The 25,666-nt window shown below is 34.9% G+C and overlaps 3 protein-coding genes and 1 long non-coding RNA gene across 9 annotated transcripts; 2 read left to right on the top strand and 2 right to left on the bottom strand.

Moving 5' to 3' along the window:
• Positions 1 to 305: 305 nt before the first annotated feature.
• On the top strand, positions 306 to 1,712 carry LOC140985513 (uncharacterized). Of its 2 annotated transcripts, none has more exons than XR_012176785.1 (3): positions 306 to 615; positions 1,218 to 1,284; positions 1,442 to 1,712. It is a non-coding gene; the product is annotated as an uncharacterized lncRNA (long non-coding RNA). The 2 variants fall into 2 exon arrangements; XR_012176784.1 differs by having other exon boundaries at positions 1,409 to 1,712.
• A 1,451-nt stretch (positions 1,713 to 3,163) lies between these two features.
• On the bottom strand, positions 3,164 to 7,448 carry LOC140986743 (uncharacterized). The gene is made up of 10 exons (XM_073455077.1): positions 7,263 to 7,448; positions 6,515 to 6,725; positions 6,073 to 6,198; positions 5,828 to 5,980; positions 5,410 to 5,539; positions 5,254 to 5,295; positions 4,595 to 4,762; positions 4,470 to 4,512; positions 3,771 to 3,848; positions 3,164 to 3,410 (listed from the first exon to the last, which is right to left on the bottom strand). The coding sequence occupies exons 1-10, from the start codon at positions 7,331 to 7,333 to the stop codon at positions 3,338 to 3,340; spliced, it is 1,095 nt and encodes a 364-aa protein (XP_073311178.1). The 5' UTR covers positions 7,334 to 7,448; the 3' UTR covers positions 3,164 to 3,337.
• Positions 7,449 to 8,400: 952 nt separating this feature from the next.
• On the bottom strand, positions 8,401 to 11,103 carry LOC140985608 (uncharacterized). Its single transcript, XM_073453471.1, has 3 exons — positions 10,857 to 11,103; positions 9,464 to 9,620; positions 8,401 to 8,810 (listed from the first exon to the last, which is right to left on the bottom strand). Exons 1-3 carry the CDS (start codon positions 11,046 to 11,048, stop codon positions 8,677 to 8,679), a joined length of 483 nt encoding a protein of 160 aa, XP_073309572.1. The 5' UTR covers positions 11,049 to 11,103; the 3' UTR covers positions 8,401 to 8,676.
• Positions 11,104 to 18,817: 7,714 nt separating this feature from the next.
• Positions 18,818 to 25,006, top strand: LOC140986236 (protein LNK1-like). 5 transcript variants are annotated; one of them, XM_073454339.1, is made up of 11 exons: positions 18,818 to 19,003; positions 19,136 to 19,255; positions 19,946 to 20,102; positions 21,069 to 21,646; positions 21,726 to 22,047; positions 22,129 to 22,203; positions 22,421 to 22,847; positions 22,986 to 23,092; positions 23,983 to 24,128; positions 24,361 to 24,496; positions 24,738 to 25,006. In XM_073454339.1, the coding sequence occupies exons 3-11, from the start codon at positions 20,061 to 20,063 to the stop codon at positions 24,834 to 24,836; spliced, it is 1,932 nt and encodes a 643-aa protein (XP_073310440.1). In that variant the 5' UTR covers positions 18,818 to 19,003; positions 19,136 to 19,255; positions 19,946 to 20,060; the 3' UTR covers positions 24,837 to 25,006. The 5 variants fall into 5 exon arrangements, with proteins under 5 accessions (XP_073310440.1, XP_073310443.1, XP_073310442.1 ...); XM_073454342.1 differs by having other exon boundaries at positions 21,034 to 21,646; XM_073454341.1 differs by having other exon boundaries at positions 18,838 to 19,003; positions 19,119 to 19,255.
• Positions 25,007 to 25,666: the final 660 nt, after the last annotated feature.

Raw genomic sequence — 25,666 nt, 5'->3', positions numbered from 1 at the left:
ATATAATTATAAGAAATAGTGATTGATTACATTGTAATTTTGATATATGAATTAAAAAATAAATATTAAAAAGAAAGAGAAAAAAATAGTAAACTAGAAGTTGAACCTACAACTTAAAGTTTAAGATACAAAGGCTCTATTCGCTAAACTATATGTGACTTGAATTGAAGTTTTAGCACTTTATAAAACGGATAATGACACTAAAAATTAGTTGAGTATCACACATAATAATACATTATAGATATAGATGAATGAACTTCCATGGGCCGTTCAGGAACTGGGCCAACGGGTAAAAGCAAATATGGGCCTGGATCTTGTGAAAAAGTTTGCTGAGGCCTCCCGCTCTCCTCCTCCCATCTGCCGGAGCCTTTTCAGTTCAGTGGGGAGAAAATAGTCTCACTTCCGCCGGCGGAGTTCTTTGGGCATGTCCGAGACATATTCTCTTCTTATTCTCGACGTTAGTTTCCGTGAGTTTCAATCGCTTGTATTGTTTCTTGTGTAGCTGTTTCGTGTTGAAAATTCGTCAGTCGATTACTGAAATTTGGCTGATGATCTATATCCTCTGTTCGAGAAGTACGGAAAGGTCATCGATGTCTTTATTCCCAGAGGTAGAAGGTAATCGTAGTTTTCATTCTTCTTCTTCTTTCTTTGTAAAAGTTCTATCCTTTCAATAATATACTATTTTATCTTAATGCGGCTCTTTATGTTTTTGATGGAGCAAGATCAATGGATTGAGTATTAATTCTGTGAAAGGTTGCTGTGACTTGCGTTTGAGGTTTTGAATGTTCATGCTTAGTTTGGTTTTTGCTGCCATTGCGTGCTGCAATGACGAACCATGGGTTGCAGTCAAGGATGTGCATTAAGGCGTTGTTGATGGCATGTTTCCTAAATCATATGGAGAAGACATGCTTGGAATTGAGCCATCATGTGATATTCTGCAGTAAACTTGATATTGGATAGTGCTGTAGGCAATCGAAGAATAATTGGTCTTGTCTCTGAGTACTCCGTAGAAATTTTTTTTTTTAAAAAAAATAATTAGCAGCAGATAATTGTTGCTTTTTAAGAACATGCATTTGACTTCTGTTCGTAAAGAATGACTGCTACTGTATTTGTCATCAAATGTTAAAACTTCAAAATGTGCATGAATTTTTTTAGAAATCTTCAGTTCACTCAAAAATCTGGTCAAGTATCTTATGACGTGGGTATCATATTTGCAGGAAGAGTAGTTGATGGAAGAGAACTTGCTGTTCAGTTCGCAAAATACGGACCAAATGCGCAACGAATGTAAGATATTTGTTTTCTATCCTCTCCTATTTTTCCTTCTATCATTAATGTTCCCTCGTGTATTCTTGGACTTTACTCTCAATGTTTGAAGAGTTTATTAAATTTTGACGGTGCATCCTTGTAGCGCTGCACCTTGTTTCTTGTTCTGCAAATGCAGGATTGTTGAAAAGGTTTCAAAACATCATGGTGGATCAAGTAGCAGGAGCCCTCCGAGAAGGTGAAATTTCAACATTTTTTAGAGCTGATTATTTTGAAGAAAAGACTGGAGTGAAAGTCTCTTGCTGGAGTATTCTTTATGTAACTTTTGGATTTGATGCTCGATGCTTCGTGTTGCCTGCTGCCCGTTGTTAAAGAGAATCTTCCCAATATCATATGCCGCAATTTGACCATGTAGGGTTGTGTCTCCGTTACCGAGATGATTATTAAGGGAACACGGGTTTTTTTCAAAAATAATTTAATTTTAAAAAACAATTTCAAAAATAACGTTAAAAAAAAACATTTTCAAAACTACTGTAATCAGCACTTACGGAGCACGGACGCTGCTCGCGTGGAGCAGCGTCTGCGCTTCGTAAGCACGGACGCTGGTCCACGTAAGTGACGGAATGTTTTAGCGACGGATTATATATAAACACCGTCGCTAATTTGCGACGGTTTGAATCAGCGACGGTTTTTAAACTGTCGCTACTTTTAGCGACGGTTTTATAGCAACGGTTTAAAACCGTCGCTGTAACGGAATTTGCGACGGTTCAAAACCCGTCGTTAATTCGAAATACCTACCTCTTCCCATGCTACCCATAATTGTATCAACAGCGTGCACATGTACGTCGCGGATAATCTTGAACTTTTAACGGCTTGCAACTTTGCAGCGTGCAATATACGCTGCGAAAAGCCATTTTTGTTGTAGTGAAGATTGAGAAAAAAACAAACAAGAAATTAATCAAGACTGGAATATCTCAATTGAATGTTGTTCAATTTCCTCAACATCATTTTGTGGTCGAATGTCATGTACAAGATGCTGCGGGACCAACATTAAGCAAATTTGTAAAACTGTGTATGTTCGACCAAGACGGAGACTTAAAATCCTGCTGACCAAACAAACCAAAGTCAGTCATCCCTGAATCACTGAAAAAACTAGGTTGAATAGTAGAGGTTTGATGAACTTATTATCTGTTTTTTTTTCTCTATCTTCACTACAACAAAAATGGCTTTTCGCAGCGCGTAAATTCTCTTTCTGCAGTGTATATTGGATGTCTGGTGGAAGTTAAAGATTAGCGACGGTTTTTGATTCTATAAAACCGTCGCTAAAATTAGCGACGGTGTATAACCGTTGCAGATTAATTTTAGCGACAATTTAAAAATCCGTCGCTAATTAGCGACGGTTTTTATATATATTCCGTCGCTAAAACATTCCGTCGTTTACGTGGACCAGCGGCCGTGCTTACGAAGCGCGGACGCTGCTCCACGTGAGCAGCGTCCGCGCTCCGTAAGCACGGATTACAGTAGTTTTGAAAATGTTTTTTTTTTACGTTATTTTTGAAAAAAAAAATTTAAAATTAAATTATTTTTGAAAAAAACCCCGGGAACACGGATTATAGGAGGGGGAGCAGAAGCAGTAGTTTCGACAGGTATGAGCGTGACAAGTATCCTGAAAGGAACAAGCTAGTAACAGGAGCAGGAATCGAGACGTAATTCCAGATTACGATAGGGATCATGGCAGGAGACGATTTACGATAGGGATCATGGCAGGAGACGATGTGATGACTCGTGTTGAAGCCGGAGCATATCACTTGAAAGGTTTCCTAGGCACATTGAATTTTCATTCTATGCTACTGTTGTTTGTTGAAATTGTTCTCTTTGAAAATTGAAAGTCTTGTTCGAAAAACTCTCATTGTCCGATCCATTAAGTTCTAAAGTTAATTTGGAGGAAAGTAAAGTACACATTACATTATGTTCATCCGAACAGGTCTTCAGCTTTCATCCTCTAGTTTCAAACATAGTAAATCAAAATACTAAACATTATGTATAAATTGTACTTAAAACGCACTGATCTTCTTCAACCCACAGTGAGCACGTCAGCTTCTTGAGGGATCTCCTCATATGTCCCTGATTCTTCGTTATACGAATACCTGCGTGCAAACATGTTGCTAGTGATGAATACTTCAAATAAATGTTTACTAGAAGACCTAAAAATAGAGTTGAATATCGTTTTCAAATATAAAATGTTTGAACTTAAGTTACAAATACACATGCAAGTCAATTTTGAGCATAAAAAGCAAAAACTGGATAGATATGCCCGCATAGCACAGTTTTTTATTTTAATTATATCCGTACGTAGAACACAAAATCTTCTTAAAATATGTGACATGTAGTGAACATTACATGGCTGGCACTTGAAAGCCTTTGCTGTCATAGCACGGCAAAAGGCTAGCGCACGAAGCAGTGGCGACATCGAAGCCAAAAAAAAAAGGAGATATTGTCACACTTACCATTTTCCCGATACAGCACTGCAATAATACCCTGAAGATGGATCATAATAATAACCAGAACTGCTGCTGTAATAATATCTGCATATAAGAGAAATCGTGAAAACAAAGCTAAAAGCACAAAAGATCTCCGTGTTACAACACAATTTCAAGCCACTAATTATGAAGTTTGAAATTGGAATAGGGGAATTCTTAATGACTCCCAGGATATAGATTTACGGGTATGGTACACATCGTGATATATCTTATGGGCAGTTGGCAAATGGAATGCGCAAAGATTTTACTGTTTCTTCTTGATCCAACACTACTTATCCCGGGACTCAGTATGTCATCTTGAGTAGACCGAGTAACATATACTGTCCGTCTGTACATGATAAAATGATGTGGATGCCAAATTGATTCTTTTTCTTTGACTTGGGACCCCATGAAAATAAATAAATTGATTGCGGGAAAAAATTTCAATAAAACCCCCCATGTTTGCTAACTAACATATAAGCAATAATAAGCGCCATCATTAATTGACTAAGCATTCCTTTTGAATAAAGCCCATACTTAAGCTCGCATAAGGAAACAGCTATGGTTTAACAACTAGACAAGTTACTAAAATTTTCCAATTTATTTAAAGATGTGATATCATGCAGGCTGCAGACAATCAACAAATTATAAGTGACAAGATAAATAGTTTTAAAGATGCAGACATACCCAGAAGACTCATCATATACATAATCATTTTGCAGGTCTCCACCTGCAATCCAGACGAGCAATGAGCAACAAAATACAGCTTGATTTCTCAGCTATGTGCTTCAAGAAATGAATCATTAGCATACTCTCAGACGAGTGAACAGAAACTGATGCACTTCCTGCAGAGGCTGGATTTTCAGCAACAGCAGTTCCATTATCATCCGCAAACATGTCAAAAAGGTCATCAGATTTATCCTGGCCCCCGTCTACTGAAACTCCATTCCTCCTTGCCACAGCTAACTTCTCGTATCCCTCTGGAAATAGTTAACAGGATATAATAGAGGTCAATTCCATATGTAGCTGACGAATACACAAATTCCATCGGAAAAGCTGAAGTCACTATGAATGCCAATAACACTCGAAAAGTCAATAATTAATAAAAAGAAGTTACTTTAATAAAAAAATCCTTCTTAATTACTGGAATATCCACCCTAGATTTGGGACTGCCCAAGCATATAATGGCAACTGCCATTTTATGTTTTTTTGTCTTTCAATGGGGAAATACACAAATTTTCTTTCAATATATTTTCTTGAGGAGGGATCAGGGGGTTCGAACCTCGTGCATAAAAATTTAAGATAAAACATCTCTTCTTAAAATTAAAGAAATAAACCTGAAATATCACCCCAATCATAACTCGAAACCAAGCAAATCTATGAAAAAGGAATACATCCAGCTAAATCCTAATTTGGAGGGGAACTCTTTCCAGGAAACTTGCATCTAAATGCGTTGAGTAACAATATATACCTGCTTCCCGCTGGAAACTTTCTTGCTTTTCCTCATACACATCTGCAAAAACAAAACGGCCAGCAATCACATATAACTATGAATAACAATGGAATCTTCATCTGCATATATCTCACAATAAATATTCTATTAGAAAATTTGAAGAACAAAATTAACTGTAATCTCCATTATCCATCAATTTAGCAGCATCTTCAGTAAGCTGATCAAACAGCTGTTTAGTTTCTGCAGACATTTTCAGCTTCTTATCAGTTGGGGTCCCCTTTAATCTCCTCAAACCTCGTAGAACCTATCAAGAGTATGGCTGATATTGAGATTAAGAAAAAAAATCAATGACTTTAAACACAATTAAGCTCAACCACAACATTATGTATTGTCACTAAATTCCAAATCTCTCATTCTAAGAAAAAATATGAACAAAAAAAGGCATCTCCATTGTCATGCTATCTGTACCACTTATTATCTGGAAAGGAATGACACTCATAAGTTTATGTTCAAATTATGCTTCATGATCTGCTACCTATCCATAGCATAATAGGTTATCAATGAAAAACAAGGAATGGTGATAAAAGTTCACCGTTTCTCCAGGCTCAAGAACATCAGCAATTCGCCTATTTATTTCTGCGAGCTCATCTGTTGAAAGGTCGCGAGGTTTATCCTCATTACTTTCTGGAATTGATGCCTTTCCAGTATATTTTTCGTAAATGTCAACACTATCAAGCCATGCATCCTGCAAATATTTACACGAGAACCATGAGCAACCAGATGATTGAATATGATAAGTTATTGCCTTGATTTCAGTATTTTTAATACGAACATTACCTTGATCTCATTCTGATCTATGTATTCAACATAATTTCCGTTTTCATCAAAGTATCCATCTTCTCTCTCTTTCTCCAGGTTAAAAGGCTCTATCGATACTCCTTCATCAACAAATGTTTCATCGTCCTGCCAAAAATGACTTCATGTCATTCACACATTTTCTGATGCCAATGACAATTATGAAAACCAAAAGTAATCTAGAAGATCTTGTGTGGGACGGGTACATATTATTGGGGTGAATAGTCAGGAGATAAATGCATGGTAAAAATAGTTAACAGCATTTAATAGATGAAAGAGAGTGAGCAAACTCAGCAACCACAATATTTAAAAAGCCAAATGCAATACTTCAGTATAAGATCAAATGAATACTGCCAGGATTGTCGGGGTGCTAATAAGCACAACACTAGGTAATACTCAATCAAAAAAAAATTGAAAACCATACCTTGTATTGGACTTCAGCATTTCTTATGTCAGGGACTAAATCATTGTTTTCATCGTTGAGAAGCTCAGCATTAATTTTAGTTCGCCGCATTGCACGATCTTTGGCAGCAAGGCGGGCCTCTTTTCCACTAGGAACATTTTCATTAACTGAATCTATCACATAATCTCCCTGCTTAATCTTCTTACCTTTTGGAAACCTCACTCTTTTTTCCCTGAACAATTTAACACCAACAAAAAAACACACCAAATTTACCAGAATCTGAAAAGAGAACAGAGAAACAATGGTTGAAAATCAAAAGAAAGATCAGTGAACATTACACTAGTAAATAAACAATCAAATAGCTACTATCAAGCGTCCCAGTAAACTAAATTCTCGTTTCGGAACAGGAACGGGACCAACAAAACTCAGCATATCATACAAAGATCATATATTTGTCACTAATCCATGCAAAGAAGAGGTTCACACAGCGGGCCCAGCAAGAGCAGCCCCAAACGGAAAAACATTTCAAGATTCACACAACATAAACTGAAACACCTCACTTTACCCCACGTAGATTCTGCGAAACCTTTGAAACAAAGAACCCTAACGCCAAATCAGGGCTGAAAACTCTTTTACACACAATAAGAAAGAGAAAATTTCTGCTACCCCAACTCGAACCGCGACCGTTCAATTTTGAATCTAAAAACACAACCTTGACGCACATATATAAATGTGGATACACCGCATAGAAAGGTAGGGAGTTGATTACGCGGGTTTCTCGGATTCATCGTCTTCCACAAACGAACGCTTCAGGCTGCCGCGAGACGAGCCCTCGGCCATTTTTCTTCCAGAGAGAGGGATTTCAATGCTTAATTTTTACGAAGATTCTACAGATACTTCACACACATATATACCTCTGTCTGTGTGTGATTCTTTCCTGGTATACATTCGAATCCGAGTAATTGCAAACACTTTACGAATATTTAGTTTTTGTAAAAAATAAAAATGTGCACCCGGAAAATTTAAACTGCAATATATCACATATTATTTCTATATTGACTAATTTATAAACTTAATCTTTAAATTTATTAGAATTATACTACAATTACTTGTATAAATATTTTTTTAAAATATTTGTATAAATAATTTTTTAAAAAATAAAATTACACTTAAAATTTTAATATATTTAAAATGATTTAGAAAAATTAAAAGAATAACAAAATCAGTTCCATTGAAATTTAAATCTTATGTTTTTTTAGCATTTTCCGGATCTGACATGTGATCGGTTCCCGATCGAGCCGAGGGATCCGATCAAGTTTTAAAAACACATGTCTAAATCTTTATTTTCATTATAATTTCAATAAAATAGCATATGATCTATAAACTCACAGATAAATCTAGCCTCATAAAGGATAAGCTTAGGTTCTCTATTGTTATTAGGCTTTAATATAAAATGGGAAAGATTAAAATTTTTTGAACAATAAAAATTTGTTTCCACGACCTTGTGATCGATGCCATTATTTCGAAAAATTATATTGAAGAATATAATTGTTGTTAACTTTAATTTTTCGAACTAGAGAATTGTTGTGCTAGACGTGATCTAAGAGTTTACCAAACTATGCTATATCGGGAAATCTACTCTTGATTTTTGTTTTGTACAAGAATCGATCGATCATCTCATTTGAAAACAAAAATGTTGAGTCAATCAATATTTTTTTATTTTACAATGAGATGATCGATCGATCATTTTATACAAACACACCACCGAATTAGTCATATTATATTATATATTTAACTACTTTAACGAGATGTGATTTATTCTAATTTTTTAATGACATTTTGTTGGCTATGATACGATACTAAAAATATTTTTTTCTACAGTAACAACCATTCGCAAGAACTAGAGATTTAAAACAATAACTGAAAATGATTGTGTAAATGTGAATTTTAAAAGATTTGACACTTACCACACTTGGATTCTCGAACAAACCCCAGGGCCCAGGGTAGTAGTAGTGTAGTACCCTGGGGAGCATACAATGACTAAAATTGTTTCGGCCACGGTGGTCAAAGTCATTGGATGCTTATCATGGGGTAGCATCGAATGAACCGATTCTTTGATACATTCTTTCATTACACTTCAATATGCATACATACACAAATTTCTTTCAAGTGACTGGGCAGGCTCAGCTATTTCTTGGATGTGATTCTCTGCCTCCAAGAGTTTGAATTATGGCCTCTAGAAGTTTTATCTCTTTATCTCGCTTTAATATCTCTTCTTGTTTCACGCGCAACTCTTCCATGTGCAGTTCGAATACCTCTGCAACAGAACAGAACTATATGAATGTGAAGTTCATTTTTCGATATTCTCGGTTCCCTAAAACCTGAGTGAGAATTACGCATCCACTTTATTTATTTAGTTTGAAATTATTATACATCTATCACAGTTCAGCTATGCAAGATTCATCTAAATGGCTTACAAAAGTTGTCAGATTTCTATAACCACTGTATATTTATTTAGGATCGAGACCAGATGCATGTATGTAGAAATTAAACTTGACACAAATAATGCACAAAGCCACACAGGCAAATACCAAGATTGAAAGATTTGTCAGATCTCTAGGGTAGCATTGCACCATTTCACAGGCAATGCATAAAGGAGAAAAAGACGATCTAAGTCGCGTAACAAAAAACAAAAAAGAATCTGTGGTGTTTACATGTCCAATTTGTAAAAGCTCAAATACCCTTTTTTTTTTCTAATTGCAATTGATGCCGTATTAGACCAAAAATATTACACCTGATGGCTTTAAATCATTGCCTTAATCTTGCATAAAATCCTTCTACAGAATTCGATGTCTCGTTGCTAACCAAAATTTCATTGAGTAAACTATTTACACAGAATATGAACCAATAAACAATTGAATAAAAGGATTCCCTCTGTGTAGTCCTAATGAAGGAGATAAAGAAACATACTCGTAGTGTTTTCAAGTTCTTTTGTAATCTCTTGTTCACGTATTTCAGCAGCTTTCTGTGCTGCCTCAGCATGACGCTTTTCCATACGTGCTCGAGCAGCAGCTGAAATGGAAGCATCGAGTTCTCTTTCTAAAGTCTCTACTCTTTGCTCAAGAACCTACAGTAATTCGAGAATCTGTATCAAGCAATCACTCAACAAGGTTTCTGTCCTCAAAAGGGACAAGATACATCATTTTGATATACAACTACAAGTTGCAAATTGCAGTATGAATCACCCCTTCCATTTTAAAAAGTGTTAAAGTCAATTGAGAACAAGAAGCTTCTCAGACAAACAGACAGCAATAACATGCACACGTACAAATAGGAAACTCATTACATGATTAGAGAGGAGGTTTTAAGTCCATGGTTTTGTTATGTCCATCGTTTATCATAAAATAATTTTATAAACATCTATTTGAGATAATCATGTACCACACTGGATCATGGAACAAGTGTCAAAGGTTTAGTGGATTTCTACGAAACTTGGATTAGGCATTTTCATAGAACAAAAACAAATGCATAGCAGTTGCATGCAAAACCCATTGGAGAATCCCACTCACGTTAATCCATGGTCCACATATGATACTATGCCCACAAAAAAAGTACAACTATCAGACAAAAGTGTGGTCACAAGCTTGTCCCTCTCTGGACCCAACTATCAACCACATTCTAGATATAGAAGCATTCGTCAAAGGGTCTACCTTATTTGAAGTATAACATGATTATAGCATGGTTACCAGCAGCATACACTTGCTTGAAACTGACATCATTGCTTAAGTTCGTATTTACAATGTTAGATGAACGAAAGCTGTAGATGTTAGAGAATCTAAATTGTGCTAAGCTGAAAAATAAAGTGACAAGTGTGACAGTGCTGCCAATTGGAAACTCCAAGCTAATGGCTATTTACTGTGGTCCGAGACGTAACACAAACAAGACGATCACATCCAACAAAATTAAATATATATCAAAGCTCCACAGGACGTTTGAAGAAATTTAATAAACATCTGTGAAGCCATAGAAAGCAACTTCACGGAGAGTACTGACAGGCACCCCTCAAATGAAAAAAGATAAAATCAATTCTTCGTTATTATTATTTTCTAAAAGTATAGGTTTTGCCATCTCAGATCCCCCAACTCTCCATACTCCATTAAATCCTCAGATTCCGCTTCACCCGAGAATGTTATCTCAGCAATTACAGAACGAAGTACCAAACCCCAACGATTCAGTTCCGATCAAGTAACTTGAAATCAACAATACATAAACCCCAATTACAGGAGCAATCGGCAACCAACACAATCCAAGAAAATTTCACAAAACAAAATCGATTGATTGAAACCCGAAAAACACACTTGACCTTGATAGTTCGAGCTTGTTCGGAGCAGAGGGAGGCTTTGGCGAAGGTTTCATCGTCAACGTAAACAGCTTTCTTGATGAGTAGCTTCTGCAGAGAGTCGAGATTTGATGACATCTCCGTCAGATTGCTGATCGCAGCCGTCCATCTTTCGCCCCCTTTCCCCTTCTCCTTCTCTGTCTCCTCCATTGCCATTTTTTCTCCTTTGTTTTCGTCTGTGTCATTTTATTTTATAAATCCTCAGCTATCATATTATTATTATTGTTGAAAAATTATTTAAAAATGTGTTAAATATTTGTGTTGAAAATGTGAATGTTGAATGTTGAAAATTAGGTAAAATTAGATGTTGAATATTGAAAATTAGTGTGTGATGATGTAGGTAATGATGTATTTTATTTTTGGATTATTTGTAAAAATTTTCTATAAATAGATCTCTCATTTGTGAAGAAAATCACAATTGAGTTGAGAGAAAAATATTATAAAGTGTGTAGTGTGATAATTTTGAGAGTTTGAGATTTTTACTTTTTTACCGTAAATTTTTACTTTTTCACAACACGTTATCAGCACGAAGCTCTAAAAGTCCTCCATATTTTTCCAAGCTCCGAACAGAAGAAAAAGGTAACAAAAGTAATAATATTTATTTTACTGTTATTTATTTATTGTTTATATATGTAATATATAATATAATGTTATTGTTAGAAATAATAAAAATAATTTTTTCAAAAACTTGTTATAAATCCTGGGAGGATGTTAAGACGACATCCCACACTCCCGGTAAGGGATACGACAAGTATAAAAGCCTATAAGGTTTTTTAAACAAAATAACTTATGACACCTAATTATAATAATGTGATATGATATACATAATTATTTAAATATGACTAATATTATATACACCATATTATTACCATAAAATTATACAAATACATACATTTATTTTCTTATACACCAACGGTAATAAACGGTAACAAAACGGCTAGTTTTTGCTCTATAAATACAATCTCACAAATACATTCAATCACTCCAACTTTCTCTTCTTCTCTAAAAATTATTCTTCATCAAATTTTCGAAGAAAAAAAGAAGATGGCTTTCACGAGGTTATTTTTAATTATTTTGGTTATCATACTCACCAGTCTTGTATTTATCGGAGAATATCCTCCTCGTGTGTTTTCTTTATTTTTACGAATACTTGTACTTGTTGTTTATCCATTACTTTGTATTGCAATATTCATTAACTAATAAAATGCATCGTAATTTTTAGTACCACCATGGCAAACTTGGCAAAGCTCGAATTCATCGCTCTTGATATTACTGGGAAAAACTATATGCCATGGACTCTTGATGTAGAAATGCATCTTGAGTCATTGGGTCTAAGCGAGACCATTAAAGAAAATGGTATATCTTCATCACAAGAAAAAGCAAAAGCTATAATATTTTTACGACGACACCTTGATGAAGGTTTAAAATGTGAATATCTCATCGAAAAAGATCCCATGGCTCTGTGGAAAGGATTAAAAGAGAGATTTGAACATATAAGGGAAGTTATACTTCCGACCGCCCGTGATGAATGGAATATGTTAAGATTCCAAGACTTTAAAAAAGTCAGTGATTACAATTCAGCGATGTATAGAATAATCTCGCAGTTAAAATTTTGTGGACATGAGGTTACAGAATCGGAAATGCTTGAAAAAACATTTTCCACGTTTCACGCATCAAATATAACACTACAGCAACAATATAGAGTGCGTGGATTTGCGAGATATTCTGAACTCATCGCCTGTCTTCTTGTGGCGGAAAAGAACAACGAGCTATTAATGAGAAATCATCAGTCCCGACCCACTGGATCAACAGCATTTCCAGAAGTAAATGCTGTAAGCAAAAATGAATTTAAACCTGGAAACCAAAATCAAAGTTACAGACAAGATTTTGGTCGAGGACAAAATCGAGGTCGTGGTCGTGGTCGTGGACGTGGACGTGGACGTGGAAGTGGTCGTGGTCGTGGACGCGGCCGTGGTTTTGAAAATAATCGAGATAGTTATTTCTATAACTCATCTCAAAAGAACGTCCCAAACCACCCACCGAAAAGGCATCAAGAGAATATGAGTGTTAATGAGAATCACTCAAAAAGATTTGAAAGTTCTTGTTTCAGATGTGGTACTCCAGGACATTGGTCCCGTATTTGTCGAGCCCCTGAGCACCTTTGTAAACTTTATAAAGAATCAATAAAGGGGAAAGAAAAGGAGACCAACTTTACTGAACACAGTGAACCTTTGAGTGGTTCAACTCATTTTGATGCTGGAGATTTTCTGATTGATTTCTCAGATAATGATCAATTTGATGGTGGAATAAATATGTAAAATATTTTATTTTTTANTTTTGATCAATGATGCTTTATATTCACCACAATCGAAAAGAAATTTGTTGAGTTTTAATGATATATATTCCCATGGGTATGATACTCAAACAATGAATGAAGGGAATGAGAAATATATGTGTCTTACCACATATAAATCAGGAAAGAAATATGTGATTGAAAAACTACCAATGCTCCCTACTGGATTGCATTATACACATATACGTCCCATTGAATCAAACATGGTAATTGATAATTCTTCAATATTAACCAATTGGCATGATCGATTAGGACATCCTGGTTCAACAATGATGCGAAGAATTATAGAAAATACACATGGTCATCCATTGAAAGACCAGAAGATCTTTCAGAATAATAAGTTTCAATGTAAAGCATGTTCTCTTGGAAAACTTATTATAAGACCATCACCAGCCAAAATCCAAACTGAATCACCAATGTTTCTTGAACGTATTCAGGGTGATATTTGTGGACCAATCCATCCACCATGTGGACCATTCAGATACTTTATGGTATTGATTGATGCCTCCAGCAGATGGTCACATGTATGTTTATTGTCAACTCGAAATGTTGCATTTGCAAGATTACTTGCTCAAATAATAAAATTGAGGAATCAATTTCCCGATTATACAATCAAGAAAATTAGACTTGATAATGCTGGTGAATTTACTTCCCAGACTTTCAATGATTATTGTATGTCTATGGGAATCATTGTTGAGCATCCTGTTGCTCATGTACATACTCAAAATGGATTGGCTGAATCATTGATTAAACGTCTGCAAATGATTGCTAGACCAATGATTATGAAAACAAAGCTCCCTATTTCTATATGGGGACATGCAATTTTACATGCTGCTTCATTAATTCGCATCAGACCAAGTGCATATCATAAATACTCCCCATTGCAGCTTGCATTTGGTAAAGAACCAGACATTTCTCATCTGAGAATTTTTGGATGTATGGTGTATGTGCCTATTGCACCACCTCAACGAAAGAAAATGGGACCTCAAAGAAAGATTGGAATTTATATTGGTTATGATAGTCCATCGATCATTCGATATCTTGAACCACAGACAGGCGACGTGTTCACAGCACGTTTTGCTGATTGTCATTTTAATGAGGAAATCTTCCCAATGTTAGGGGGAGAACAGAAACATACCGAAAAAGAAATTACATGGTATGTATCATCATTGTTACATCTGGATCCAAGAACAAAACAATGTGAAAAAGATGTACAGCAAATTGTGCACTTGCAAAGAATAGCAAATCAAATACCAGATGCATTTGCAGACACAAAAGGGGTAACTAAATCATATATACATGCTGCAAATGCCCCTGCTCGAATTGAAATTCCGAAGAAACAAATTGAAGATAGTCATGATGTCATTAAACGCCTGAAGCGTGGAAGGCCAGTTGGTTCCAAGGATAAAAATCCTCGAAAAAGAAAATTCATAGAGAAACACAATGATCACAAAATAGAGAATGATGTTCCTGAAGAAACACATAATGATCACAAAATAGAGAATGATGTTCCTGAAGAAACACATGATGATGAAAATGTTTTGTCAGAACCACAAACTGACGAGAATCATGAAATCTCTATCAATTATATTAATACTGGAAAAATATGGAACCGAAAAGATATAGAAGAAATTGATGATATATTTTCTTATAATGTGGCAATCGACATCATAAATGATAATGAAGATCATGAACCAAAATCTTTTGGTGAATGTAAAAATCGGCAGGATTGGATAAAATGGAAAGATGCCATCCAGGTTGAATTGGATTCGCTAAATAAACGTAATGTTTTTGGACCTATAGTCCTTACACCTGAAGGTGTAAAACCTGTTGGATACAAATGGGTTTTTATTCGAAAGCGAAATGAGAAAAATGAAATAGTAAGATATAAAGCTCGACTTGTTGCACAAGGTTTTTCTCAAAGGCCTGGAATTGATTATGAAGAAACGTATTCTCCTGTGATGGATGCAATTACGTTTCGGTATTTGATTAGCTTGGCAGTATCTGAAAATTTAGAAATGCGTCTTATGGATGTTGTTACAGCCTACTTATATGGATCACTTGATAGTAATATATATATGAAAATCCCTGAAGGATTTAAGATGCCTGAAGCACAAAGTTCAAAACCCAGAGAATGTTATTCTGTGAAATTACTAAGATCATTATATGGGTTGAAGCAATCCGGCAGAATGTGGTATAATAGGCTAAGTGATCACTTGATGAAAAAGGGATATGTAAATAATTCAATATGCCCTTGTGTTTTCATTAAGAAAACAACATCCGGATGCGTAATTATTGCTGTATATGTTGATGATTTAAACATCATTGGAACAAATAAGGAAATTCAAGAAGTTGTGTCATACTTGAAAGAAGAATTTGAAATGAAGGATCTTGGAAAAACCAAGTATTGTCTGGGTTTACAAATTGAACAAAAAGAATGTGGAATATTTGTTCACCAGACAAATTATACAGAAAAGATCCTTAAACGTTTTAATATGGACAAATCAAATCCTTTAAGTACTCCAATGGTTGTTAGATCATTAAACATAGAAAAGGATCCATTCCGTCCATGTGAAGATGATGAAGATATTCTTGGTCCAGAAGTACCATATCTAAGTGCTATCGGTGCCCTTATGTATCTTACAAATTGTACAAGGCCTGATATATCTTTTGCCGTAAATTTATTGGCAAGATTTAGCACATATCCAACAAAGAGACATTGGAACGGAATTAAACATATATTCCGTTATCTACGAGGAACGACAGACTTGGGACTTTTGTATTCAAAAGATGCTAATCCAAGTATAATTGGTTATGCCGATGCTGGATACTTATCTGATCCACACAAAGCACGTTCTCAAACTGGATATGTATTTACTCGTGGAGGCACTGCAATTTCTTGGCGTTCACAGAAACAAACACTTGTAACAACTTCATCAAATCATGCCGAGATTATTGCACTACATGAAGCAAGCCGTGAATGTGTGTGGTTAAAATCAATGACTCAACATATCCAAATCTCATGCGGATTATCATTCGACGAGAAGCCTGTGATACTATATGAAGATAATGCTGCATGTGTTGCTCAAATGAAAGAAGGATACATAAAAAGCGACAGAACTAAACATATTCCTCCTAAGTTCTTCGCATTCACCAAGGAGCTTGAGAAGAATAAATGTATTGATGTTCGTCACATTCAATCAAGTGAAAACTCATCAGATCTCTTCACAAAGGCACTTCCTACGACAATATTCAGAAAGCACATATATAATATTGGGATGCGCAATCTACGAAATTTGTGAAGAATTGTTCGTGTCAACATGAGGGGGAGTTTACGTGACTGCACTCTTTTTCCCTTACTATGGTTTTTATCCCAATGGGTTTTTCCTAGTAAGGTTTTTAACGAGGCAGTATAAAAACACGTAATGTATACAATCATTATGATCATCATCACAAGGGGGAGTGTTGAAAAATTATTTAAAAATGTGTTAAATATTTGTGTTGAAAATGTGAATGTTGAATGTTGAAAATTAGGTAAAATTAGGTGTTGAATATTGAAAATTAGTGTGTGATGATGTAGGTAATGATGTATTTTATTTTTGGATTATTTGTAAAAATTTTCTATAAATAGATCTCTCATTTGTGAAGAAAATCACAATTGAGTTGAGAGAAAAATATTATAAAGTGTGTAGTGTGATAATTTTGAGAGTTTGAGATTTTTACTTTTTTACCGTAAATTTTTACTTTTTCACAACAATTATTATTATTATTATTGTCATTTTCTTACATAAGATGCGTGTATTTTTTTTATAAGAAAAATAATTATTAAATATTAATTAAACTACTAAGCGTCTGTCAAAACCATTAATTCAAAATCGTAAAATAAAAAAATATTGATACATTTTATTTTATTTTTTCTTAAAGTAAAATAATCGATTGATATTTTATACAAAACAAAAATCAATAATTAATTTCCTGCTGTAAGATAAAATCACCCAATTAAGACCCATAGAAGTTAGCAAATAGGCAACTTGATATGTCCATGGATGAAACAAAGCACCATGGACTTGAGGGTAAAGCTTTGTGAATATCCACTATAATTGGGTCTCAATCGCAAAATATTGAGGATCGATATGTTAAAACATCGAACTCTACAGTCCGAGATAATCATGTGTGTCTCAAATCAATCAAAACCCCTTCCTTAATCGCACAAAGCTCCGTAAAGTGTGAATAAAATAAACTTGATAGACAACGTACCATCCCAAACAACACCATTCCATTTGCATCTCGACCAACAACTCTTACTCCAAAATAAAGAATAGATGAGATAATCGATGCATCGACATTGATTTTATTTGATCCATAGAAAGACGCGTTTTCGCACAGACGATTAGCTCTATCTTAGATTTCACAATCACGAGTTGGATGTGTATTGCTTTGATGCAGATGTGTGCTTCTCATATTCCTAAAGTTTTTGCAATGGCAGGAGAATGGTAACCTAGAATGGGACCATGTTCACGAGCTAACAAGTTCCCTTAGCATATCGGGTGGATTGAGTTCTTGAGTAGGACGATTTGGTTATTTTAACATTTAATTAATTTTTAAATTATCACTAGTTAGAAAAATTATCGTAATGGAGATATGTTATATTTTAAAAACTTTGGCTTTTAATTATTTTAGTGTGTGAATATTTTATGGATGATTAAATGTAGAACAATGATTATTGTAGAGGTATGTTGGCCATTTAGTAATTTGACACAATGTGATGCCAAAATTAATTGTTATAACAAATAAGATATATAGGATAGCGTAGGTTTGTCATAGTTAATTGAAAAATCCAGTCATTTTTCGGACGGCAAAAGAGACTCTCATCGGACATAAACATAAAGGATAATTGTCTCAATTCTCGATGAATTGCACCAAAGATTTGAGTTCTTTTTGGATTTCTCAATATATGATCGAATATAATTGATTCCTACTTCAATTCAAACATTGGATCTCCCGTCTCGTCTCAATTAAGAGGGGTGTTGGAAAGAACATGGTGTGTTTAACTAATCTCATATAAGTATTTTAAATTAAATATTTGGTAGGAGAATTGAGAAATAATTGGAATACCTTACAGATTTATCTCCAAAATTTATAAAATCTAATACATGTGCTATGTAGATTTTAATAAAACACATACTTATCGAATTGGACTCATTCTAAAATCAACACAAATTTTCTTAGTTCAACATCACGAGTTTCGCACTTGATAAATTTTGAAATGTCACCCTGACTTTTGATTCCGATCCGATATATCCTTCTAATAAATTTCCTATGCTATTTTTGGGTTTTCTTTTATTAATTTAGTTTCCCTATTTTAAATATTCAGTAATAATAATATGACCATAATTTCAACAAATATTGTTGAATTTTGTATGAGAGGATTAAAATTGAAGAAACTAAAACTTCAGGGACTGTTTGAATGTCAAATATATGGAACACGTGGACCAATCACACTCCACAAATAGATTGTATCTCGGCCGGCTGCTCTCCACCACGAAATTAGTATAGTGTACCTACCTTGCCACGTGTCCGAACCTCCACGACCCAAATTCATTTCTTCATTTTCCATTAAAATATTCCCCCAAAAGAATCTGGAGCCTGAACTCTGTGCTTTGCGAAGAATCGGATTTGGAGTTTTTGCTGGTGATTATTCTCGTGAAGTTTCGTTTCCGGTGAAATTTTCGATTTTTCGGAGTTTCGCGATTTCCAGGTGGGTTTCGGCTGACCTTTTGTTCGAGAGTAGTCGAAGGTCAAAGTTTTAGCAGCAATTTATTTTGTTTTTGTTGATTTGACTAGATTTCTTTGTTTTCTGGGGCTTCGGATAGTTTGATCCATTTTTTAGAACCTCCTGGATTTTCGTCGGAAGAATCGAATATCAGGGTTCTCGCTGGTGATTTTTTGCGTAGTCAAGTTTCCATTTCTGGTGGATTTTTCGGTTTTGCCGAGTCCTCTTGATATCCCGGTGAGTTTTCCGGCGACTTTTTTTATTGGCGGAACTCGTTTATGGATATCATTTCTAACTATTATTGGATTGTTGCTTTAACTGGAATTTTAATCGTCTTGGACCTCTGGTAATTAGATCGATTCGATTTTTGAGTTTATTTTGTTTGATTGTTGAGAAATAAATAATTTGGGAGATTTTAAAGTGTTTCCTTATGGAGTCGAGTATTGGCTTCGGCTGAGCAATATCGACTATTGAGTGTTTTAGGTTGCACCTGGATGGTTGGATTTAAATTCATCATTTTGACTCAAGATTATAGCAAAGAATTTGAAACATCTTGTGTTGCCCAAATAAATTTTACTCAATTATATTTTTTACTTTTAATTTTAAATTCATTCTTCAATCTAATCATTTGAAATCAATGCAAATCCTCCCACAAAATCCAAATCCTCCTATCCAAACACAAACTTATATTTTTATTGACTGATTCAAAATTCTGCTGTATTTCTGGCAATAATTTTCACCGTTATCTTTTATTACTGCATGAAGCTAAAGTCGGTAAAACCTTTTGCTGATAATTGAGTCTGACCTAGGACAAGCCTCAGAAGAATGAAATTTATATGTCTTATAATAATTCTGTTTTTTCTATCAGCAAGCCGAGATTCTTTTCTCAATTCATATTCTAATTGGATGATATGGAAATTAATACAGCGGTAAAGTCGACTACAACGATTAGCTTCTCAATTGTTTCTTCGATGGACTAAAAAATGGAGGTGAAGGAAGATTTGTCCACAAATATGAAGAGAAACGCTCATAGTTTTGGTGCATGCTAATACTTCAAGGAATGTCAAACTTGTGTATGTACGAGGTAGGTCTCCTCCTGGCCTCATTAGAGCAACTTCTGCCATTCTTTTATCATTGTATGCTGGTCAAAGTAGTGAAAATATGGACTTATTGACCGCAGTATAGTTGTTGCGGTTTCAATCTTTTGTCCTTTTTTCTGCTTATATATTTTGTACAATTTAACTTTTAACAGCATCGATTGCATAGAGTCAGCTTATACCTTAAACTACTGTTTTAAGGTGCCAGTGATAAATCTTGATCCCATAGTTATTGGCTTAAACAACTTAAGATCCATGTTTCCTGTTTTCTAGCCGTGATCATCTCGTAGTATGAAGTTAAATGCCTTAGTACTTGAGAACAAGGGAAATGAGACTTGAGGTTAATTAAATGGGACTTGACATTATTTTTTTTTACGTTGATTTATTTATTTTCATGATAGAGTGAGTATCAAAGCAGACATAAATTTTATTTAAGTACTTTATTGTACGCTACATTCTATATTTAATTTTTTTTTTGTCAAAGAAAAATAAACTCAACTTCAACCTCAAGGAATCAGATACATTCGAAGAAATAAAAATTAAAACTTGTTGAAGCAGTATACCTTTTATTTTATATTGTCATTATTCTGCGACAAAGTCTGTGTTGTGTATTTTCTAATGCCATGTGATATGTGTATCTGCAATTTTCCTCTTATGCATGTTGCATCAGCCATCAAGTTAGGAACTTTCAGTAATGAATTTCGAGAGTAGTAAGTTACCCTATCTTGTCTCTGAAAGATAGACTAACAAAAATGCTAATGTATGGTCAAAGATATTTTGTAAACAAAGCACTAGATTCACCAATTATACGAAGTTGTATGTTACTCGTATAGAGAGGAACAAGTAAATTAAGCATTGTAAGCGTGTATATTGCAAGTTTTAAGTAGATTTATGTCTTTAATTAAGTTTTCCTCGCAGTTATTACAGCTAAAATTCTGTCACTGCTGCTACAGTTAGAAGATATAGCTTGGGATGAGTTATGCCTGAGTGAAGATCATATAGTGCCCCAGCCTGGTTCTGATAGGGGTGTTGATCCTTCTGTCTTGGGTGAAAGCTGCAAAAAACCTCTGTTCAAAGGAAATACTGCATCTAATTGTGCTAGAGATCAATCTGCTCTTAGATGTGCTGGTCAGGGAAAAGAACAAGGGGAATTTTCAACTCTGAGTGATCCAAAAAACATGATTTTGAAGCAAGATTCATGGTCTCCTGCACCCAAGAGTGGATTTCCTACTCCATCTGACAGCAACTCAGTAAAGGAAGTATCAAGCTTAGTTTCTAAGAATGCCAGCTTATCTGGCTTAAAAAATAATAACACAGATTCCAATGGTAATGAGATCTGTGAGACTGATACCACTCTCAGTGATAAGATTACTGTAGTTGATAACAACTTTAGTTATCCACTCGATGACATAACTCAAACAAGCAAAGATATTGATTTCTTTGAGAATACTGACGAAAAGGATCCCAGTGATTTCTTATGTTATGGTTGGCCAGAAATAGGAAACTTTGAGGATGTTGACAGCATGTTTAGGTGAGTTATGAATTATATTTCTTTAACTTGGATGGAGTGTCATGACTATCATTTTGATCATAACCGCTGCATCTTTCAGAAGTTGTGATTCCACATTTGGAGTTGGGTCCAGTAAAGAAGATGAGTTCCGTTGGTTATCATTGGCAGATGATATAGGAGTGCCTGAAGTTATGCCAAAGTCAGATTTTAAGTTTCCAAGTCCCGAGTCAAATGCAGTTGAAGAGATTTCAAAAAATAGTTATTCCTTGAAGAGGTACTCTTATGACGATTCTGCCTTGGCTAGCTCATCGGTTAGGTTCAAAGAGAGTTCTGTGCCCACAGAGAAATCAGATTCTTACATGTCATCTGTGAATGGATTTGCTATAACTGATAGCAAAGATGGGCTCATCAGTAAAGAACAGGTAACCGTACACACACACACACACATATTAAATTAATGTTCTTTTCTTGAATCACTATGCACCAGTTGGAAATTTTTACAGGCAATGGGAATCAAGGGTAAAATTCAGGCCAAAAATTCAGCCGGCAGCCATGCCAAAACTGGAAGTGGTGGAATGGTAAGTGGGATAAATTATGGTTTTAATCTCTAGATTCTCTACTGTGAAATATTCCCTTAAATGATTAAAGAGGTATTTATAAAAATCCTGTAAGTTGGGCCTCTGTAAAGTTTTACCTTCTATTTAAGCTTGTCAAAGTTGGAAGAAGGTCTACAGCTAGTCAGAGTTTGCCACACATGATGATAACTACATAATTTGTATTTTATATGTTTTACAGATTAAGGAGCACAAAAAACAGTCAAAGCTCACACTCCCCATCCAGTTGGAGGGAAAAAGAAAAAAGCATTATTTTGGAAATGGTAGTTTCGATTGTATTAGTGACCGGTCAAATCCTGGGGCTATTACTCATCACCTTTTCCCATCTGCGTATAGTCAACAGCAACACCAAACTGTGGCTCCACGTTTCTATAATTATTTGCAGGATAGTGCTTTTGTTCATTCAGACAGCAGCCATTTGTCAGATCAATTTTCTGTTGAGCCAACATCATTTTCTATCAAATCTGAAATGGACTTGACCTATCCTTCGCCAAGGGAATCATGCCATGCTTCCAATCAGTTGCAAACGTTGGATGGTTTTCATCCTTCATTTCACATGTCTGCCACTGAAGGGGGTGAAACTAAAGAAAAACTTAATACTCTTCAAGGTAGTTGATCTTCATCTCACAATTGCATGTCCAACTTTTCATGTCTTGCAGATTCTGACTCGATAGAAAATTTTACCTTTATAGAGTTAAGTTTGAGAATCATAGTCATCTTGAGGAGTTATCTAGTAATTCCTGCAGGATTAGGTTCATCAAATGTACATGAAAACTCAATTAGGAGTTCCGGTTTGGATGATATTTCACTTGAAGCAGCTACCCTGCGCCAGCTTCACCTTGTGATGGAACAGGTAAAAACTCACCGTTTGATGTTGGTCTTGATGATTTATAAGGAATCCGCCACTCTCGTTTCAGCTCTTTTATTGAGTGAAAACTTATTTCATCTACAAAGTTAGATTCTACTATATGTGCATTACAGTTTTAAGTCATATTCCTTTAAGTGAAACTTGTCTTTGAGTCCTTGTATTCTTTATTTCCTTCTGTTCTTTCATTTAGCTCCAAAGATTTTGATCGTATACCTGGCTCAATTAATTTTCTTGTGGGTGAGGGCCTGCATGGATTTAATTTTAAGATGCATGCTGATATTTGATATAAATGCGCAACTGATTATGAGCTGCAATGGATCCTAGTCATATATGCATCTTTACATCTTTTATTTTTATGAAGACGCAGTTTGAAATAGCTTGAGCAGTTCTTGTCTTATAAACCCATGACTGGGTTTTATAGTCAAGCTCAATTTCTCATCCTTCCTTCGTTCTACAACCAGAAAGTATACATTTTATTAGCTTGCCATATACATTTCTCTTATGCACCCCCCCAGCAGCTTAGGAGTCTTGGAGAAATAGCCAGTGCTAAAGCTTTTATTACGACATTTACATATATGTATTTTTTGCTAATAATATCAAAGTCAGTATGAGTGATTCTGAGAGGAATGAGTAGAAAAAGATTTTTAAGGGGCTGGGCTGTCTGCATGTTTACTTACGTAAGTAAAATCCATCCCATTCACGCATCTACTCCCTCATGATATTGGATTATGCGATTTTGTGTATTAATTTGTCATTGTAACTTATAATGGTAAAAGTTCAAGTATGCTTGTACAAACCGACAACAGTATAATTGTTTTGTTCTTTTTACCACCTAACTATCTTGAAGTTATATGTGGTTGACATTCTTGCTTTAGTTGGATTTGAGAACCAAGTTATGCATAAGGGATAGTTTGTATCGTTTGGCTCGGAGTGCTGAACAAAGACATAACCATACAAACCAGAATGGTGGCTGTGGAGATGGAAGATATGCCAGTGGAACTTCCATGGCTGATGGAAACAAGTATGTGATACCTATCCTGGCTTTCAGATCTGTCTATTGTTGCAAAACATCAATTGGAAGTGATGTTATGCTAAATCATATTTTCCAGCCAAGTGAATACCGTTTATTAAGTCTCAAGGAATCGGTAGTACTCAGGAAACATATTCATCTCTGGAGAAGCTGCAAACTTTGATGCAGTTTGCCAGCAGTTAAACATGAAATTATTAATGTTCTATTTCGACTTCCTGTTTAGGTGCGCTGGATTTATGGGCATGGAAACTGATACAAACCCCTTAGACCGCTCAATAGCGCACTTGCTCTTTCACAGACCTTCAGACACATCTGCAGTACCTGCCCTTGATTCTTTGCCTTTCAAGTTACCAAGAATGGTAAGCATTTGATGCATTGGAAGTTGTGGATCCATTGTGGGGATATTAGGGACAGTCGTCTCCTTTCAAATGAAAAAGCTAAAAATTTCATATATTTTTTTCCTAAAATGTAAGTTTTAATACATAGAGTTCCCCTCTTACTAAATTTCCTAGTCTGCCACCATGCTTTGGATCTTACCTTGCATTTAACTAAATCAGCAATCGTTTATCGATTTATCTCGATTTATAATGTCCCGACCAGGTTCATGGGTCCATCACTAGTCAGCCTGTAATGGTCGATAACTTGGTCGTTCAGGAAGAAACATCAGCTAAAACAGAGAACCAAGGCTTTGAATGTTGACTCAAAATGTGGAAGCCCACGGGCTACATCGTCTCATGTTGCTGATGTTGTGTAATTTTGGTTTCTGTTTATTAGTTTAATCTGGTGCGCATCCTTGTATCGGTTTGCAGATAAGCTATTTAAATCCCAAAAGCTTTTATTATTCCTGATATTAATGTTTACCCGTGTTATTGCATTTGTTGGTTTGATGTTTTTATTTCTGGTAATTTTCTATAAAATTTAAATCATTCAAATTTTCACCCTTTCTCAGATATGATATATTACTATATTATATCTAATACTGTAATTTAAAATACTGCATAAGTTAATTCAAATATTAATTTTCATACAATAATTTACCAGATTTAATCAAAACATGTTTTATTTAATTTTCAAATATAATTTGAAAGGAATTAGTTAACAAAAATAATTTTTATCGACCATTTTAAAAAAAAATGAAATTCTCATATATGTTATAAAACACTCAAATATGCTTGTAATGTTTAATTAATTTTCAAAAATAAAATCTAACTAATGTTATTTTCCCAGATATCCTATCTATAAAAAAAACGAAAAACATGTCATTTTGAATAGTTGAATTTGCTAAAAATAAAAAAAATCCTCGAGTTCGACTGATGCATGAAAAACAGTATTATTTTTATACACACATACATGTACACACTAGCGCTCCATTCAAATGCTTTTCAATCAGATACGAAAACTGTACTAATCAAGAAAAGATATTTGACAATCTCAGACCACGGCCGTACATTGGGTGTACTGCATATAATCGACAAAATGGAGGCTAAACTATATCAAAATACACGGTGCTTCAGCCTGACTGCAATGTT

This window comes from Primulina huaijiensis, chromosome 10 (assembly GCF_012295235.1).
Source record: "Primulina huaijiensis isolate GDHJ02 chromosome 10, ASM1229523v2, whole genome shotgun sequence".
NCBI classification, from domain to species: Eukaryota; Viridiplantae; Streptophyta; class Magnoliopsida; order Lamiales; family Gesneriaceae; genus Primulina; species Primulina huaijiensis.
Note: the sequence above shows the minus strand (reverse complement) of the source record. Positions and strands in the feature narration are given on the sequence as shown.

Excerpts from the sequence above, each read along its gene's own strand:
- LOC140986743 (XM_073455077.1), bottom strand. The coding sequence starts at position 7,333 with ATGGCCGAGGGCTCGTCTCGCGGCAGCCTGAAGCGTTCGTTTGTGGAA. Across the intron at positions 6,726-7,262 it reads GATGAATCCGAGAAACCCGC|GGAAAAAAGAGTGAGGTTTC; the intron begins GTAATCAACTCC and ends TAAATTGTTCAG. Across the intron at positions 5,981-6,072 it reads TAGATCAGAATGAGATCAAG|GATGCATGGCTTGATAGTGT; the intron begins GTAATGTTCGTA and ends AAATATTTGCAG.
- LOC140985608 (XM_073453471.1), bottom strand. The coding sequence starts at position 11,048 with ATGGCAATGGAGGAGACAGAGAAGGAGAAGGGGAAAGGGGGCGAAAGA. Across the intron at positions 9,621-10,856 it reads AACAAGCTCGAACTATCAAG|GTTCTTGAGCAAAGAGTAGA; the intron begins GTCAAGTGTGTT and ends GAATTACTGTAG. Across the intron at positions 8,811-9,463 it reads AGAACTTGAAAACACTACGA|AGGTATTCGAACTGCACATG; the intron begins GTATGTTTCTTT and ends GTTCTGTTGCAG.
- LOC140986236 (XM_073454339.1), top strand. The coding sequence starts at position 20,061 with ATGCTAATACTTCAAGGAATGTCAAACTTGTGTATGTACGAG. Across the intron at positions 20,103-21,068 it reads CAAACTTGTGTATGTACGAG|TTAGAAGATATAGCTTGGGA; the intron begins GTAGGTCTCCTC and ends CTGCTGCTACAG. Across the intron at positions 22,848-22,985 it reads AAAACTTAATACTCTTCAAG|GATTAGGTTCATCAAATGTA; the intron begins GTAGTTGATCTT and ends TAATTCCTGCAG.